This window comes from Thrips palmi, unplaced genomic scaffold, assembly GCF_012932325.1.
Source record: "Thrips palmi isolate BJ-2018 unplaced genomic scaffold, TpBJ-2018v1 HiC_scaffold_7, whole genome shotgun sequence".
NCBI lineage: Eukaryota > Metazoa > Arthropoda > Insecta > Thysanoptera > Thripidae > Thrips > Thrips palmi.
Genome location: NW_023144634.1, coordinates 1,271,754 through 1,288,925, shown reverse-complemented (window position 1 = coordinate 1,288,925; position 17,172 = coordinate 1,271,754). Strand labels below are relative to the sequence as shown.

At 44.7% G+C, this 17,172-nt stretch overlaps 2 protein-coding genes across 2 annotated transcripts; both read left to right on the top strand.

Annotated features, from left to right (window-relative positions):
- The first annotated feature begins 417 nt into the window (after positions 1-417).
- Positions 418-9,404, top strand: LOC117652690. Its single transcript, XM_034397782.1, has 3 exons — positions 418-618; positions 8,112-8,213; positions 9,139-9,404. The coding sequence occupies exons 1-3, from the start codon at positions 418-420 to the stop codon at positions 9,388-9,390; spliced, it is 555 nt and encodes a 184-aa protein (XP_034253673.1). The 3' UTR covers positions 9,391-9,404.
- Positions 9,405-11,609: 2,205 nt separating this feature from the next.
- Positions 11,610-15,384, top strand: LOC117652689 (gustatory receptor 68a-like). The gene is made up of 5 exons (XM_034397781.1): positions 11,610-11,706; positions 12,164-12,325; positions 13,645-13,716; positions 14,005-14,094; positions 15,277-15,384. Exons 2-5 carry the CDS (start codon positions 12,173-12,175, stop codon positions 15,382-15,384), a joined length of 423 nt encoding a protein of 140 aa, XP_034253672.1. The 5' UTR covers positions 11,610-11,706; positions 12,164-12,172.
- The last annotated feature ends 1,788 nt before the right edge of the window (positions 15,385-17,172 follow it).

Below are 17,172 nucleotides of genomic sequence, written 5' to 3'. Positions count from 1 at the left end.
TCACCTTATATGCACGAAACACTTCGTAAGGTTTTAAGCGTGCAAGATGCAAGCTGCGGCCCGGCCCTTGATTCTTGCGGGGCGCATTCTGGGACTGGTGCCGCTTGTCTGTACCACGTCAAATGTGCAAGGTTCGACATTGCGCACTCAAAATATATTTGTACAGTGCTCTCGCACAATCTCAATGCGAACTTTTCGTTGCTATTCTTTACGCTCAATCGCTCAAATTCGTACAAAATTGTCTGTACCTTTTTACGAAAAGCAAAATTGTGTGAGACCACGCACAAAACAGGTACCTTACGAGGGAATATTAGAGCATGCTCTGAGAGTCGAAATGTGTTAAAATTATGACAAGGAATATGTTTTACCGTCTTGTGATGAGAATAAAAATTCTGAATTGTGCGGACTAAATTCCAAATGGGTTTTATCCGCTGGGACTCGAACCGAAAATATCTTTTGGCGTTGCTGCGTATTCGTAGAACTCGTTCAGAAGCTTACCAGATTTGTCAAAGTGAAATAGATAATAATGTTCCTGAAAGAAATGAAATTGTTAATACGCTTATTACTCTGCAAACTCAACAGTGTGCTCAGCACACTCTGTTCAGCGTGTACTCACAAGTAAGTACACTCCGACAAAAGTGTACTCAGATGAGTACACTTTGACGAGAGTGTGCTTGGATGAGAACACTCAAACGAGAGAATGCTCAGATCCTGGAAATACATGCAGTTGAGTACACGCTCGTGGGAGTGTGCTTGTGAGCACACGCTGAAGAAAGTGTACTCGTCAGTACACGCTGAAGGGAGTGCACTCGTGAGTACACGCTAAAGAGAGTGTACTGAATACACTGTTAAGTTTGCTGAGTATACGCTCAATAGTAAGTACCGTCAACGGGGGTAACTTGGGACAGTCTGCCCTGTACAGCTTGTTGGTGCTGCCATTCAGCAACGGGGGTTCCTAGCGTTAAACCCGCCGCAGGGTTTTGTTTCAGAGGCCTCAGGGCACGCGCGGAAAGGTAGAAAAGGCGCATAACATCACAATTAGTATTTGAGAAACGGGAAACTGCATAATATGGTTTTTGACAAAATATGTCAATCATTGACAAGTTGACCTTAGTGCAAGGAGTGAAATGCAGATTTGGCCGATTAGTCTCTCTGGGTTTGTTAGATCATACACAGACAATAACGTTCGCCAAAGGGCGTTGATTATTGTTTTCCCATCTTCGGTCCAGACTTCAATTTATCTAAAATCGAAATTTTACGGGGTAACTTGGGACAGTCTTTTCCTCATGTTTCCAGCAGTCCTAGCATCCAAGGAGTTGACTGACCCGGTCCCAGACATAACATAAACTTCGGATTTTACGCTGATGATGGAAAGAGATGCCTTGCTCTGCGGTTTTGTCTTCTGGTAATCCATATTTTGAAATTTTTAGAAAATGCTTGGATAATACCAGTAGAAAAGAGTTCCACCTAGAGCCCTAGATATAGTCCAATATAGGTCCTACAAGAGTTCCTAGGCCTGAATTCTTGGTCTATATGTTGTGACCTAAATTTATTACATCCATTAACATCAATAGATGCATGGGAATGTAGATAATTACCTACTGTCCCAAGTTACCCTCGGTCATGGGGTAACTTGGGACACTCTTTCGAGACCGCTTGGAAACGATATAATCGAGGCAAATGAACCAGACAAGCATGAAATCATGGGGAAAGGGTCAAACTTGAACATAGTTAGGATCCATTGGTCTGGGTTGAGAATCTTGCCTCTGGCGTTCAAAAAACGTGAAAAATTGTCCCAAGTTACCCCCGTTGACGGTCGGAAGAAAAACCCAGTACGCTTCTGAGAGTGCGCCGAACGAGGAATCCGTTAGTGGGGTCACACGTTCGGTTCCAGCCGAGGAGTTTACCACTTGAATAATCGTGTTTACACTTTGTCCAGCAATCACTGGACATTGTCGCTGTTTTTATCGGAACGGAAATAGACAAAAAGTGATCTTGAGAGGCCAAAATGTTTGAGTTTTTAGAGAATTTTCTAAAGTTACCACCAGTAATCAGTGAGTACCCTTTTGAGCTGCGTGAGTGACCTCTCGGTTCGATTCCTGTTCAGCGACTGTGGAGCTCTAATCACGTCGGGAGTTTAAGCCGCCGCCGGTCTTTGACCGAATGTGCGTCGTTCTGGTAAAAAGTGTCATGGTAATTCTTGGCAGATGTTGCAGGGCACGACACTGTGGCACGGGGTCCCTTTGCGCCCTCAAGGGCTTGGAGGGTGTACTCATGGGCTGTGACTGCAGCTCTGGCCCTCAGCATGTCTTTGGCCCTTTATGGGGAGGTGCCGGGGAACGCGAAGTAAGTGCACTGAGATTGAAAGAGTGTTGATCGATATCGAACTTGTTGCGAGGTACCTCATCACCTAAATTTAGGTAAGGGTTATTTTACTAGCCAGGGGAAGGCCTTCGGCCTCGATGCTGAGCTGGATTCTGCTGGAGATGGAAATGCATTTTCATCAGTAGTAAATTTGGATGTGTTTATTTTGAAAATGCGTCTCTTTTCTTTTTGGGGGGTGATAGCCAGGAAGTATGCATTTTTGCACGAAGGATTGTGATTCAACAATGGTTGGTTTCTCCTTGAATCGAAGGAAGGGTATTTAATAATCTAAAACTAAATTGTCCAACCAATCCTAACCTAACCTAACGGGCTCGTGACAGATCTTACTCTTCTCGTGACAGATCTTTCCCTACTCTCGACAGATCTTATTTTCAAACTTAATGGTCCAACCAATCCTAACCTAACGGGTTCGTGACAAATCTCACTCTACTCGTGACAAATCTTACCCTACTCTCGACAGATCTTATTCTCAAACTAAATGATTCAACCAATCCTAACCAAACGTAACGGGCTATTGACAGATGTTACTCTACTCGCGACAGATCTTATTCTCAAACTAAATGGCCTATGAAGCTTGGCGTATGGTGCTACGACTATGGAGGTTGGACTATTTAGCTGGGATTGGGGAATATGGACTATGGAGCTTAGACTATAGAGTTTGGAGTATAGAGCTTGGACTATAGAGCTTGGACTATAGAGCTTGGACTATAGAGCTTGGACTATTGACCTTGGGCTATTGACCTTGGGCTATTGTCTCTGGGCTATTGACCTCGGGCTATGTATGCATATATGGATATAGGATTAAGATCAATAATAAGATACCTCTAGGAAACTAAAGGTATCCGGGGGGGGGCGGACAATTGGGATGTCGAAATTCCCCAACAGGGTGCTTCGCTTCGCTCAGCAATTACCTAAATTTGGGCAATGATAGTTTTTTCACCCAAATTTAGGGCGAAAGGGTGTTAACAGGAGTCTCCAGGTCGGCCGCCGGCCGTGCCTCCGCGCGGGGAGCCGATGCAGACCGAAATGAAAATCGCGATTTCTCGCAAACGGCTGGCCCAAAAAATTTCAAACTTGGTAGAGAGACTGCTAATAGACCAGGCCCGCCTCCGGTCAGGTCAAATCCGGTCCGACATTGCCTGTTTGCCTACTGGCATGATCGGCTCGAAAAACGGAGACCGCCGTATCTCGGCTCCTGGGCACGATATCGAAAATCGGGCTTCTCGGCGTTGTAGTCCAACTCGTTCCCTGCCGCCTCTCCAAATTTCAAGTCAAAATCTTGAACGGTGTGGCCGTAATTTGGGAAACGCCGAGACGAAAAACGCGACTTTTCGGCGACTGGCGTGGCGAAGGCAGGCTGGAGGCAGGCAAGCAGGCCTGATCAAGGGACCGGCCCCCGAAGTGCCCCCGCCACACCTCCCCCGCCCCGCCCGCCCTGCACTGCACTGCCAGACTGCCATTGTAATGCGCCCGGCCGTCTGAGGCTCGCGCCTGCCTGGCTGCCGGGGTGCATCCACGCTACCTGCTCTAGCAGTGTCTCCGTCGCACTTGCAGTGACAGACGGCACAGACAAAGAAAGTAGCTGTCGACGTCTGGGATGGCTATGCGGACGCCACCTTTGGCTCCGGCGAGGAGGCGCGGTGCGGTCCCAGCCGATTCCGAGCCAGCCGGCGGCAAGGCAGAAAAGTTCATCAGAAACTGGCTCAAAATGACACGTTTTTCAACATTGGTACCAATATGCGTTTCGAAGCGCGCTGATCAATTCTATACCCATGAAAATTGTTCAATGATTTATTGTCAAAATTGTGCTAGCAATTTCTCGTTTACACGCAACTTCCTAGTTTTTCGAGCTGATTCCGCCACTATCCGTAAAATATCAACTTTCCGAAAATTTCAAAATTTTACATCCGCTCCAAGTCCCTTTTGTTTGGCGATGGCAATATACCTGCTCGAGGGTCGGAGCCAGGCATGTGGCCCCGCCTGCCCAGCCCAACCCAGCCCCATTCAGGCCAAACAAAAGGGACTTGGAGCGGATGTAAAATTTTGAAATTTTCGGAAAGTTGATATTTTACGGATAGTGGCGGAATCAGCTCGAAAAACTAGGAAGTTGCGTGTAAACGAGAAATTGCTAGGACAATTTTGACAATAAATCATTTAACAATTTTCATGGGTATAGAATTGATCAGCGCGCTTCGAAACGCATATTGGTACCAATGTTGAAAAACGTGTCATTTTGAGCCAGTTTCTGATGAACTTTTCTGCCTTGCCGCCGGCTGGCTCGGAATCGGCTGGGACCGCACCGCGCCTCTTCGCCGGAGCCAAAGGTGGCGTCCGCATAGCCATCCCAGACGTCGACAGCTACTTTCTTTGTCTGTGCCGTCTGTCACTGCAAGTGCGACGGAGACACTGCTAGAGCAGGTAGCGTGGATGCACCCCGGCAGCCAGGCAGGCGCGAGCCTCAGACGGCCGGGCGCATTACAATGGCAGTCTGGCAGTGCAGTGCAGGGCGGGCGGGGCGGGGGAGGTGTGGCGGGGGCACTTGGGGGGCCGGTCCCTTGATCAGGCCTGCTTGCCTGCCTCCAGCCTGCCTTCGCCACGCCAGTCGCCGAAAAGTCGCGTTTTTCGTCTCGGCGTTTCCCAAATTACGGCCACACCGTTCAGGATTTTGACTTCAAATTTGGAGAGGCGGCTGGGAACGAGTTGGACTACAACGCCGAGAAGCCCGATTTTCGATATCGTGCCCAGGAGCCGAGATACGGCGGTCTCCGTTTTTCGAGCCGATCACGCCAGTAGGCAAACAGGCAATGTCGGACCGGATTTGACCGGACCGGGGGCGGGCCTGGTCTATTCCTAGTCTCTGTACCAAGTTTGAAATTTTTTGGCCAAGCCGTTTTCGAGAAATTGCGATTTTCGTTTCGGTCTGCATCCCCGGGGGCCCAATGCCGAAAGCACGGCGGCCCCGACCTGGAATCCTGTGAATATCGGGTTCCATGGTAGATAAAAATCCCTCACACCATATTTATGTCCAGGAAAGGTAAACCCAGATTCAATTGAAAAATGCCTTCTCACCCTGATTTGGTGTGATAACTCAACTGTTGTCATACCGTTTTACCCAAACCCCCTCCAAAATTTTTTGTGTTGGTCTTTTTTTAAGACTGGAGCCCAAAATTGCCTGGGAAGAAAAAGAAACTTTTTTACTTTCCAAAGTTATAGTTCATGGGCCCAAAAACAGAAATATAAACAATAGTAAGAGGGGGATGGATGACCTTTCCTGTCAACCCCAAAACCCTGGGTTAAATTCAAAAGTTAATTCCCGTAAAAATGGAAACTTTTTTTTTAAAAATTTCATTGAGGTTCAAATTTTGGGGGACTTTTTTTTCCCCCAAATCAAGTTTTTAAATTTTTTTAGGGAATTGGAAAGGGGGTTTCGGTTAGGGGAAATTTTTTTCGGGAATTTTCGGTAGGGAAAGGGTTTCGTGAACTCTTTGGTTTTTAGCAATTTTTGGCCCGGGGTTTTTTGGGGGCAGGGGTTTTTTTTCGGGCCCGGCTGGGAAAAATCCTTCGGGGTTCCTTTTCCCAACTTTGGTGGAAAAACCGTTTTTCTTTAACGGGGGGTTTTTTCTGTCAAAACAGTTTTACTTTCCCTGAATTTTTCTTGGGCCAAATTTGGTTTTTTAAAGGGTGGGATCACTACTCTGTTCAGCTCAGCTAGACTGTACAATGTACAATGTGCGCGGTAAAAACTGCGCGCATGCTATGCATACAACACAATCCAAATGTCTCTCCAAATCGAGTTTTTGGTTTAGAATGATAGATGATGTAAAAACAGAATTAGAATACATAACCGAGACACATTTAAAAAAAATTACTATTAGCTATAACAGGCCAATACATTTATTTATAAGAAAACGACAAAGATGTAAAAACAGATTAAGATGAGGAATCACTAACAGCTAACATGCTGTACATTTATTCATTGAACTCTCGGGATCTCAGAGTGAAACCAAGCACGCCAAACTCATATCTAGGAACACATGCATCGCAACTGCGTTTCAAACGAAAATCATGTCCAATTGTCACCGTCATAATTGACAACAGTCTAGATTATGGTCTACTTCCGCCAACATGGCGACTGCGACTTGCTTCCGGTCCAGGATTCACGAGAAGTACCATGTTCCTAGCAGTTCAGGAGAAAATCTAAAGGGGAAAAGGATAGAATGAAAATTGACCCCTTTCAAGCTCTCGATTCAGCGGAAAACGGATACAACTCAACGTAAGTCCTCGTTCAAAATATTGTGAAAGGACATAACACAAATTGTCCTGTTATGAATCTATGTCTCTATGAACTGCTGTACTGTGAATAGTAATAGAGTTACTTCAAAGAAGCAGTTGTTCTGTATATAGTGTAATCAGATGTCTTCCTGTAGTTGTGGACAGAATCAAATGTTAGTCTTGGTTCGGCTTCGAACATGGCATGATCTCTGAACTCCAGTTATCCGAGTTAGTCCAAAACAACACTCACAGTATAAGTAGAACTATGAAGCTCTAGTCTACATCACAAACTATTTCAGACCTTGCAAAGAAAAAAAGCTTGTTACTACAAAGTATTTTTAGCATACGAGAAAATACTTCGTATTACGAACAATCTGTTCGTATTACAAACGCTCAAAACACTTTGTAAGGTTTCTAACGTGATCATCCACAACATCCGTTATAAAATTCCATCAACAAAATATCTAAAATTGGGTTGCTAGGAACATGGTGGTAAATAGTGCGTGAACCAGATCACACCCGTGTTTCCTTAAAAAACAAGAAGGAAAGACATCAAAGAATTGATATCACATGGGAGGGACTCGTTCTTTACAAAGCTAGATTGATGTGTCAGTCGCTGATCGTTACATGAATTGTCCTCAGACGATTTGTAATTTTGCATTTCAACGAACGCTTCCGGTTGGTTCTCCTCTCAGGCAGGGAACATCGATGCATCGCGATATCTCGAGATATCGATTCTCGTGCATAATCGAATTTACACTAGAGTCCGTGAGTCCGTGCCAAAAACCTGCTTTTTCCATGACCAAAACCCTCAGAAGGACACATTTCTTAAAAAAAGAAGTCAAATGAAACTTATTATTTCGTCTCTCATCTCCAACATAAGACATGCAACACCTGCCAAGAAATTTTCATTAGGAAGAAACCGCTAGCAGTTCTGAGACATATATCACGATTAGCGTGAAACGATGTTTCTTTATGACCAAATTTCTCAAAATTATCCATTGTCACTTGGAAAATACCCTCCTAGTTTTTTGTTGTCCAAAGATCTCTGGTCGTTGTCGTTGTTGTTTGCGTTCCAGTGGCGTTCTATATCAAAAGATGCAAACACTTGAGAAGAGGTTAGTTTCACATAATGCACTAAAAACGTCTCTCTTTCATGTTCATTTTCTCAGTATTTCTCATTGCAAGCAAAAAAAAAGTTCATTTACGATCTAGCGACTGACACTCCATCTTTCATTTGATACCACTCTCATTTTCCCACATGCTGTCAGATCTGAGATGAAAGATGTCCCCCCAAAACTCATTTTTGAACACAATACTCGTTCTCTTCACATAGAGTTTTGTATGTTAGTGAGTGGTGTGTAAAGAACGAGTAAAAAATTGGAAGGGCTTTAATGGAAACCCTCTGCATCACAGATCATTTTATGCAAGACTTTCTCTCTAATTCCTTGTAGGCGAACTCGACCACTGAAGCGCTCAACATGCTGGTTTTTGCCGAGAGGATGGCGGGAGCTCTTGGACGCGGCAGTGTGTGGCAGCGACGGGTCTGGCTGCAGGTGGGCTGTGCGATTTCACGACATATCACGGTCGATACGATATCGTCATGATTGGCTGAGCGATAGCGAAGCCTGTTACTCCAGTGGGGTTGAAAAACTTTTTCTGTCTGTCTGTCTGTCTGTGTGTCTGTGTGTGTACACTACTCCTCCCGAACAGCTCGGCCGATCTGGCTGAGATTTTGCGGGCTTGTTAGGTATGTTCTTGGCTCGGCACACGCGAAATTTCACTATCCTAGCTCACGTGGTTCTGTTTTTATAGGCGAAAAACACCTTAAAACGGCGAAAAATCGAGTTTCCTGGAGGCAGATCAATTCTGTCTTGAAGAAAGGGGGGTCTGGGGGGCGGAGCCCCCCGATTCGACGAGTTAAAAAGTTACAAGGGTCAAGATCGTGTTATCTGTAGATGAAGGATCTCTATCTAGAATGGAGGGGGGTCTGGGGGGCGGAGCCCCCCACCATGCAACAAGTAAGAAGCAACCGCCGACGGACAAGCTAATGCCTGCCGAAGGCAGGCTAGCGCCGCAGGCCAAGGTAGGTACGCCAGGCGCGGATTGGTGGAACAGGCCGCGAGACATCGCGAAGCCTGTTACGACAAGACGCAGTCTGGCGTAAACCTACCTTGTATCGAGGGGTACAGTATTCGTTTTTGGAGGAAATCCATAAATTTCGAGGGCCTGATATATCGCGACATTACAATGTCATTCGGTACGCGATGTGAGTTATCGACTCGATATCGACCGATCTATTGCAGTTGATTTATCTAGATATGTGGCGATCGCTACAGTCGAAAATTATCAATCCCGATACACTCGATATGACGGTTTTTCTCGATTTTCATCGATATTTTTCGCGTTACGAGATGTCGACCCTAAGCTTACTTGGGGCCAATATCGTATTGCGATACCGAAAAGTGGATATCCCTACAGGTGGGGCTAGTGCTGCTAGGAGTGTTCGCCTACCTCGGGGCCGTGGCGTTCGTCGTCGTTCTGTCCGAAAGCAGCGCGGCAGAAGATTCGGCCGCCGTGGCCGACCCGAACGGCAGAGCGACGGAGCTTTGGGGGCTGGCCCACATCTCGAGCCTCCCGCTGCAGCTTTTCTTCTGTTTGCTCTTCGGTGACCAAGTCAGTGCACAAAAAAAAATGTACTTGTACAATTTTGTAGGCGGCCTCACACAATAAGCATGCGTATTTAATGTTTTTGTTCAAATTTTGTTATTATCCACATCTAGACAAAATCCATTTACAAACATTTAAAAATTTGGTTGCAAGGACCAGACCACACATTAAATATTTTAGTGCAAATTTTGCACGAGACATTACAGTTCTTTGAGCAGACGAACATTTCATACAAATATGTAAAAGGTTTCGCACAAAAATTAGGAAATATGTGCAGTTTTTCGTTCGTAAGTTGTACAAAAAGTTCATGTGCCAAAAACAAAACCTGATGTCTTGTACATAATTGTTAATAACATTTGGTGTGTGTGACCTTTTTCGTCCAAATGTGTACGAAAAATCGCACAAAATTAGACGAAATTTCGTACAAATTTGGACGAAAAGCACGTCGTGACGTGAGAACGCGTACAAAAATTGTTTTAAGAAATTTAGTGTGTGGAAAATACAAGTGTATTATCAGTGCTGCTAATTCAAGTGTGAGACAGTCTCATACTTTTACTGTTATTCATCGAATGAATGTGAACTTAGTCACGATCGGTTTATCGTGAAATGGCCGCATAAGTAGGGTGTCTCATTCACGAATATGACGTCACATTCATTCAATAACAGCGTTGTACGCGTGGGACGTTTCGGCCATGCTTACAATTGGGAACCACGTTTTGCGTTTTGCTCACGCTTTCAAGTGTTGTCACAAGGTTTGTCCCGCACCCACCATGCACTCTCATTTCAGGAACGTGACATCACGTTGAAACGATCGACAAAATGTCACGTTCGTTTAAGCATTGTGTCACGTTCGTTTGAATGTAAACAAGCTGATTTTTGGCGAATTCACACCCAAACGATCGTGACACAATGCTCAAACGAACGTGACATTTTGTCACATTCGTTTCAACGTGATGTCACGTTTCTGGAATAAGGGTGTGGCGTTCACCAAAGTTCTGGAAGCATGTTTTAAGATGTTCACGGTTGCAAATGACACAGGAATCAGCGTAGCCGTCACCAAATATCGAAGAAAAATATGTTTTTGGCCTCCCTTTGACTGATGCAGGTGTGCGTCGTCTGGCTGCAAGTGCGTGCGCTAAACCGTAGACTGAAGGCGATTTGCACCGAGCCCCTGAGGGACCTGGACAGTCGTCATCACGGAGAGGTGCAATGCTGGACCCGCAAACCCGCGCCGTGCGTGCTGACCGGTAGCCTTCACCACGACGGATGCAAGGGCGCCTGTGCAGGTGCAGTGCACAGATTTTGTACAAATTTTGTACGAGTCAGCGCAGTTTTTGTGCACACGAACTTTTCGTAATAAATTGTACGTGATTTAGCACAAAAATGGGCAAACATGTGCAGTTTTTTGTACGAAATTCGTACGAAAAGTTCGCGTTTACACACTAAACTGTGATGCCCCGTAGAAAATTGTACATGACATTTAGTGTGTGCCACTCTCCCGTTCAACTTTTCCCAGCCCTGACCCGATTTAAAATCAGAGTGTCAAAGTTACAGAAAGTGTTCTCTCTGCCTTCAAAGGAAAGGGGGTGAGGACATAGAGGTGCCTGTGACAAATGCGGCTGAAAGAAGCTTTCGGTTCACGAAGGTATTCGGCAACTGATTGCAGGAGTTTCCTGTGCCATTTATGAAACCATTGGAAAAATATTTCATTTGTGCACTGGTTGTCGAAATGTAATAATGAACTCATTACAAAAGCAAAAACATTTCTATTGCATTACTAGCGCCATGAAAAAGTTATTGCAATATAAGTGCGATGAATATTGTGTTGCATTGGCGCCTTTGTAACTTTTCTAGCGTAGTTATCACTTTATCATGCCAAAACTGTGATAACCTGGGCCTAGACCGGCCATAAACTTGTGACTAGAATGGTCTATTTTGGTCAATGAACGAGTTACAACCTTTAACTATCACTCCAATTTGAGAAAACAGTAAGTACCCGAAAGTGATTGGTTACAACGCCACTACAAAAGAAAAGTGTAACAAAAGTACATCAAAAACTGTACAACGAAAGTACTTCAGGGATTGTAAGTACAACGAGAATTGCACAAACCACAACGAGGCCTGGACTGCCCAGCACTCGTCCATCGTTCTTTGTACAACAATTGTTGTCCTTTGAAAGTACAATAAATTCCTGATAAAAAAAATTTGCCAGTAATTTGTGTGCCTTTGTTGTGGTTTTTGTTTCTTTCAGTATCGTGCATTGGCAGTGTTTCATTTGCAGGTGCGGATGACAGCCTCCAGGATGTGCACGCTCTTCGTTCCCTTTACTCTGAGCTTCGCCACACTTTGTTGCTCCTGAGCTCGGCTCACGGCTTGGAGGTGAGGAGGAAGCAACCTTACTTCGAAAATGTATCCATTCTATCGTGTCATGCCTTGATGAATTTTAACAAGACAGCAAAAACTAATAGAACCAAAATAATTGTGCTCAAAATTTAATTAGTTGCGCTGCGCACCTCTTTAAGATCAGCTTAATTTCCGTCCTTGAGCTAGAGCTGTCGCCATTTAGAACAATCTTCCTAAGTGTTTTCCACACCCAGTGTGTTTTCCACACTTAGTGCGTCTTCCACACTTAGTGCGTGGTTGTTGCCAACCAGCCCGAGTACGGTGGCGCAATAGTCTTCGAATTTTTCCCTTTCGGTGATGGTTAGAAGGTTGCGAATTCTTCTATAGTCATCTTTACGTGCTTGGTTAGCTGGGTAGAGTTTTGTGCGCTTATGCAATGCATCCTTTCTCTATGGGCTTAATACTCATGAATCGTTTGATGCGCTCTCCTCAGTTGCTGCTCATGGTGCTGTCGACATTTTTGGCCACAACAACCAGCCTGTACATTCGTCTGACAAACAGAGACGACGGCTCGAACCTGGCTCTCGCGTGGTCCGTCCTTGTCGCCATCATGCTCCTGGTAGTGCTGCACGCGGGAGAACTAGTGAAAAGAGAGGTTTGTTTTCACTGTTTATCCAAGTGTAGGGACACGAAGTACACACTTCAACGCCTCCTAACAGAATCAATCATCCATTATGTTCTTCAACGAATGTGATGTCATATCAGTTAGAATTTGAATTCTATCTCGGTCGTTTGAATATAAAGTCATAATCGTTGGAATGTTGATCCACGTTCAAACCAATGTGACATTCTAATTTAATGGCCGTGTCAGGTTCTAACGAACGTTACATCATTATCAAACAAACGTGACGAATATGACGTCAAATTCATAGACTAACAGTGTGCCAGGGCAGATCCAAGACTATTCTGATCACCAGTGTCTACACTAAAAACTCAAAGGTGAGAAATTAAGCCACACTATGGGTCAGAAAAGAATTCTCACCTCTCTGTGGCGAGAAAAAAAATTCTTACCCCTGTAGCGGTGAGAATCGAAATTCTCACATCATTAGCGGCGAGAATCAGAATTCTTGCCATGAAGTGGTGAGAAATGGCTTCCAAGAAAAATTCGTTCCAGAATTTTGTGAGAATTTTTATTCTCACACCTCAAGACGGTGATAAATATTTGTCGCCAAATTTTGGTCGCGATTCTCACCCTTCAGTTTTTAGTGTAGTTAGTACTATGCACGAGAAAAGTAGCCTTAGGGGAAGGGGGGAGCATAGATAAATTCCTACAAAGAACTGCTCTTTGTAATACGAAGAAAACGGAGGCTTCGCAGCCCGCGAAGGAAATCGTTTGTAATACGAACGATTTTCTTTGCAATACAAAGGAAAAATCCTTCGCAGGCTGCGAAGAAGTTCTTCGTAGGCTGCGAAGAATTTTTCCTTTGCATTACAAAGAAAATCGTTCGTATTACAAACGATTTCCTTCGCGGGCTGCGAAGCCTCCGTTTTCTTCGTATTACAAAGAGCAGTTCTTTGTAGAGTTTTAAGTGTGAGGGGCAAACACAGTTTACCGCCTGAAAGTCTGTTCCTTTTCTGGTTAAGTTTCACTACGGGTTATACTGCTCTCAAGGTACGGCGCACGCACTGGATAGAAACATACCTGGCCCCAAATAGTCGCCAAATGAGCAGATATGCTGAATGTTGAAGCGAATTACGCGAATAAAGGAAATGCCAGTGTGTTATGCGCCACAAATCAAATATTTTTTTTTTATTTCAGTTAAGAGACTTTTAATAAACGACTTTCTTTTTCATGCAAGAATACATTTTGAATCAAATCCTCGGTCGTCAAAACTACATTCCTCGATTGAAGAAGTCGGTATTTTGGGTGTGGTTGCAATCGACTGAACCTAAACATGGATTTCTTTTTCGCAGTCGAGGTGTACGACGGAACTTACTCAGCGCATTCTTATTCACCATGAGCTGCCTCCAGTGCTCCGTCAAGAGGTACTCTTTCAAAACTGGTGCAATCAATCCAATGGTGCACTCTGTTCACCTACCATCTTGTTTACTGCTCTAATGAGAGCATTCTGCAAAGGACACTGCCGTTGCCGTTAAGATGTTTGATAAAAAGTGCACTCCCGTTATTGTGCATTTCGGTCATAAGTGAATTTCTGATTACTTGTCCTACGTAACTTCCGCTCAATGGCGTGTTCAGATACACTGTTATGTTTACAGAACATGTGATATCGGCATTTAAAACTCAAATCGAGTTGACGTTCATTGCCTGCACAGGTACGCAGCTTCTCTCGACAGCTGCTGCATCAAGGGCTCCGGGTTTCAGTCTACGGATTCCTGCAACTGGACTACTCCATGTTGCAAGGGGTGGGCATCTGCATGGATCTTTGTGGCCTCTACACTCACACTTCGTCGACATTTTGTCAGTGAACCATTGACGTTAGGATGCATTAAAAGATTTCGTTTGTAAGCTGCATAAATGTCAGTAACACTGAAAATACGAAGGTGAGACTTTTGATCCTTTCAGGGGTGATACTGAAATGTATGACCGAAAAAGGGTCACCACACTTTCGGTGTGTGACCGAAAAGGAGTCATTGTATCACTTCTAACGGTTTATACATCCCCACCCCTAGCTGGCCAGTCTCGCTGATCGGACAATTCGGCTGTTCAAAATCCAAAACAGGGTGCTTCGCTTCGCTCAGCAATGACCTATTTTCGGTCACCCATTTCTTTCGCTCGTCCTTTTTGTATCGCCAAAAATTGGTCAGATGTCTCATCATTTGAGTTTCAGTGAGGTTATTAAGTAAAAGGCAATTTTTACCAACAAATCTGGTTTTAACCCTATTAGTGCACCCTAATGTCAACACGTTACTGACGAAATGATCGCTAAGGGACAGAGAAACGCGCATGAGGGCCAAATGAATCATCAGTACTTTTAGGGTACTGTCAATTCATACAAATTCACTCTTGAAAAGAAAGGCATAAAACTACGCCCGTAAGGACATGAAAGTCTTTCTCGCCTTTCGGGGGCGAAATAGGAGCATTAAAATATTCCCGCATTGCCCTGATTCACAGCCGTTCACAGCACTTACGAGGGTATGAAGCGATTCAAAAGCTCCAGATGCCTCAATCGTTTACGCTTCATAAAGGCACACTTTTTTCTTTCCCTAGTGTTCCCCGACATTTCAAAGCCTACGTGTGTGTGCACATGCGTGTTGGGACTAGTTTCAGTACAGTCCACCTGGAAGTTGGCAAGGTGCGACATTGGCTCCTTTTACTTTGTCTGGTGCTGAGCAAATGACAATCCCAACATGAGCAGACATGCAACTCAAGTCCAAGTCACCAAGTCTAAGTGTGGTACAGGCATGCACGACATGAGGGTCAGACTGACTCACGCTATCGAACAAATCCGAGTCTCACGTTACCGCACGTTACCTAAAGCATGGACTCTAATGCATGCCTGTCCTACACTTGGATTTGCTGTGCCTGGGGAACGATATTGTACGATATTTACAGAATTCTAGAATGCCATTTATGTCATGCTTCAGATGATTGGATCCGTTACCACGTACCTCATTATGGTGATCCAACTGTCCCCAGAGGAGAATGACAACAGCGAAGACGTCCATGCTGGCAGCGCTGCGACGAAAACTTGAACCTTCTTAATTTGCGCTGCCTCCCTCGCACTGAAAATCCAAGTGTGGGACAGGCATGCACTAGATAACGTGGGACAAAATGTCCCACGCTTGTAAGCGTGTAACACGGTTTGTCCCACGCTTACAAACGTGGGACAATTTGTTCCAAGCTTACAAGCGTGGGACATTTTGTCCCACGTTATCTAGTGCATGCCTGTCCCACACTTCGATTTTCAGTGCGGTTCACAAACCATCCCGTTTAGTGACAACTTTTTTTTCTTATTCGTGTGACATGAAATGCAGCCCTTTCAATATCCTAAAGGTACACGGATAACGACTGCCGTTAGTCGTGGCGCGCCTGAACTGATATGAGGTTTTGCTTATTTGTTTTCGAAATGTGTATAATTGTCTATTTCGTCTTGACAAATCTGTTAAGCATGATAACGAAATTTGATTAATGCGCAGAAACGTAAATGAATATTGATAAATTGTCGATTGAAGGATGAGACTGTATTACAGTATGATCAGGTATACTCAAATAAATCAGATCTAACAAATGAAAACTGACGCAAAACCGATTATTTAATGTGCTCACTTAATGAAACCGCCATGAGAACCTCAGCGCCGAGAGACTCAAAGCCGGTATAAAACACATGGTAGGAAACTAAGTGACCACATCTCACCTAACAGAGAGATATTTCAAGATTTTTATTACAGTGTAACCGATACTGTTGTGTGTTGAGATGGATGGACTTCTCCAGTAAAAGAGAGAGGAAAAACAGTTATGAAAGTTCGTGAAGACTGGAGGCTTTAATTTTGTGCTCGGTAATGAGTAGCCTTCTATGCTCCAGAACTTGATGAAAATTTTATGTCAGGGAGGCAGTTTGATGAACATAAATTTAACATAGAATGAAGAGAAGAAAGTTCTAGACGAGTAAGAAGTTTTCTTTCCCTGGCACTGGAATCAACTTGTTAAGATGTACGCAAATGTACAGCCCTAAACTAAGGTCAATGACCTTTTGGGCATGCCTGGATTGATTTAAGAAAAAAAAGATGTACGAAAAGAAAGTAGAAGAATACGAGGTAAGAAAATTTGGCAAGAAAGAAGAGGAAGTGAAAATAAATAGCAAAAGAGCTTCCATTGGGCTACCTGCAAGAATAGGTCATTTGACGCATAGTGAAGCCTCTGGAGAGAGAGATGATTGCGAAACGTGTCTGATGAGTAAAGCAAAGAAGAAACCGTTTCCTGGAAGACAGAGCCGTACACACCATGCCGCAGGTTGAAGCGTGCCTGCGTGCAGTCAACCAAAAGCCTGTCGTGCACACTCGTGCTGAAGCACGCTTGCCACTCTGTAGCAAAGCATGCTTGCTAAGTACACGCCAGGTGGCGCATACCTGCAAGTAGACGGTTGTAAAGCATAGCAACATAGAACTTGCGGGAATGGGCCACCTGGCGTGTACTTGCCAAGCATGCCTGTACTTGGTAACGGTGCTCCAGCGTGGCGAGTACTTGGCAGCTTTGCTCCAGGTGGAGTGTACTTGCAGGCACACTAAGAATGAATGGGTCACCACCATCACCCTTAAAATGGGTGATGCAATTTCATTGCCCAATTTTGGGGTGACGAAAAATTCATCACCCGAAATTTGGTAACAGGCGTTAGGTCGGCCATATGTGGGTAACGTCTTCTGCGAAGCCGTGAGGTCCCCGATGACGGCCTTCCGGCGCCACCACGATGACCGGAGGCCTCAAAGCCACTTGGCGGTCATCGTGCTGGCCCCGGAAGAACATCATCAGGGACCTCACGGCTT

What these genes read in the sequence shown, in the direction of transcription:
- LOC117652690 (XM_034397782.1), top strand. Translation starts at nt 418, where the DNA reads ATGGGTTTTATCCGCTGGGACTCGAACCGAAAATATCTTTTGGCGTTG. An exon ending in TGTTCAGCGTGTACTCACAA is followed by an intron (nt 619 to 8,111) that starts GTAAGTACACTC and finishes AATTCCTTGTAG; the next exon opens with GCGAACTCGACCACTGAAGC. An exon ending in AGCGACGGGTCTGGCTGCAG is followed by an intron (nt 8,214 to 9,138) that starts GTGGGCTGTGCG and finishes ATATCCCTACAG; the next exon opens with GTGGGGCTAGTGCTGCTAGG.
- LOC117652689 (XM_034397781.1), top strand. Translation starts at nt 12,173, where the DNA reads ATGGTGCTGTCGACATTTTTGGCCACAACAACCAGCCTGTACATTCGT. An exon ending in GAGAACTAGTGAAAAGAGAG is followed by an intron (nt 12,326 to 13,644) that starts GTTTGTTTTCAC and finishes TCTTTTTCGCAG; the next exon opens with TCGAGGTGTACGACGGAACT. An exon ending in ACTACTCCATGTTGCAAGGG is followed by an intron (nt 14,095 to 15,276) that starts GTGGGCATCTGC and finishes GTCATGCTTCAG; the next exon opens with ATGATTGGATCCGTTACCAC.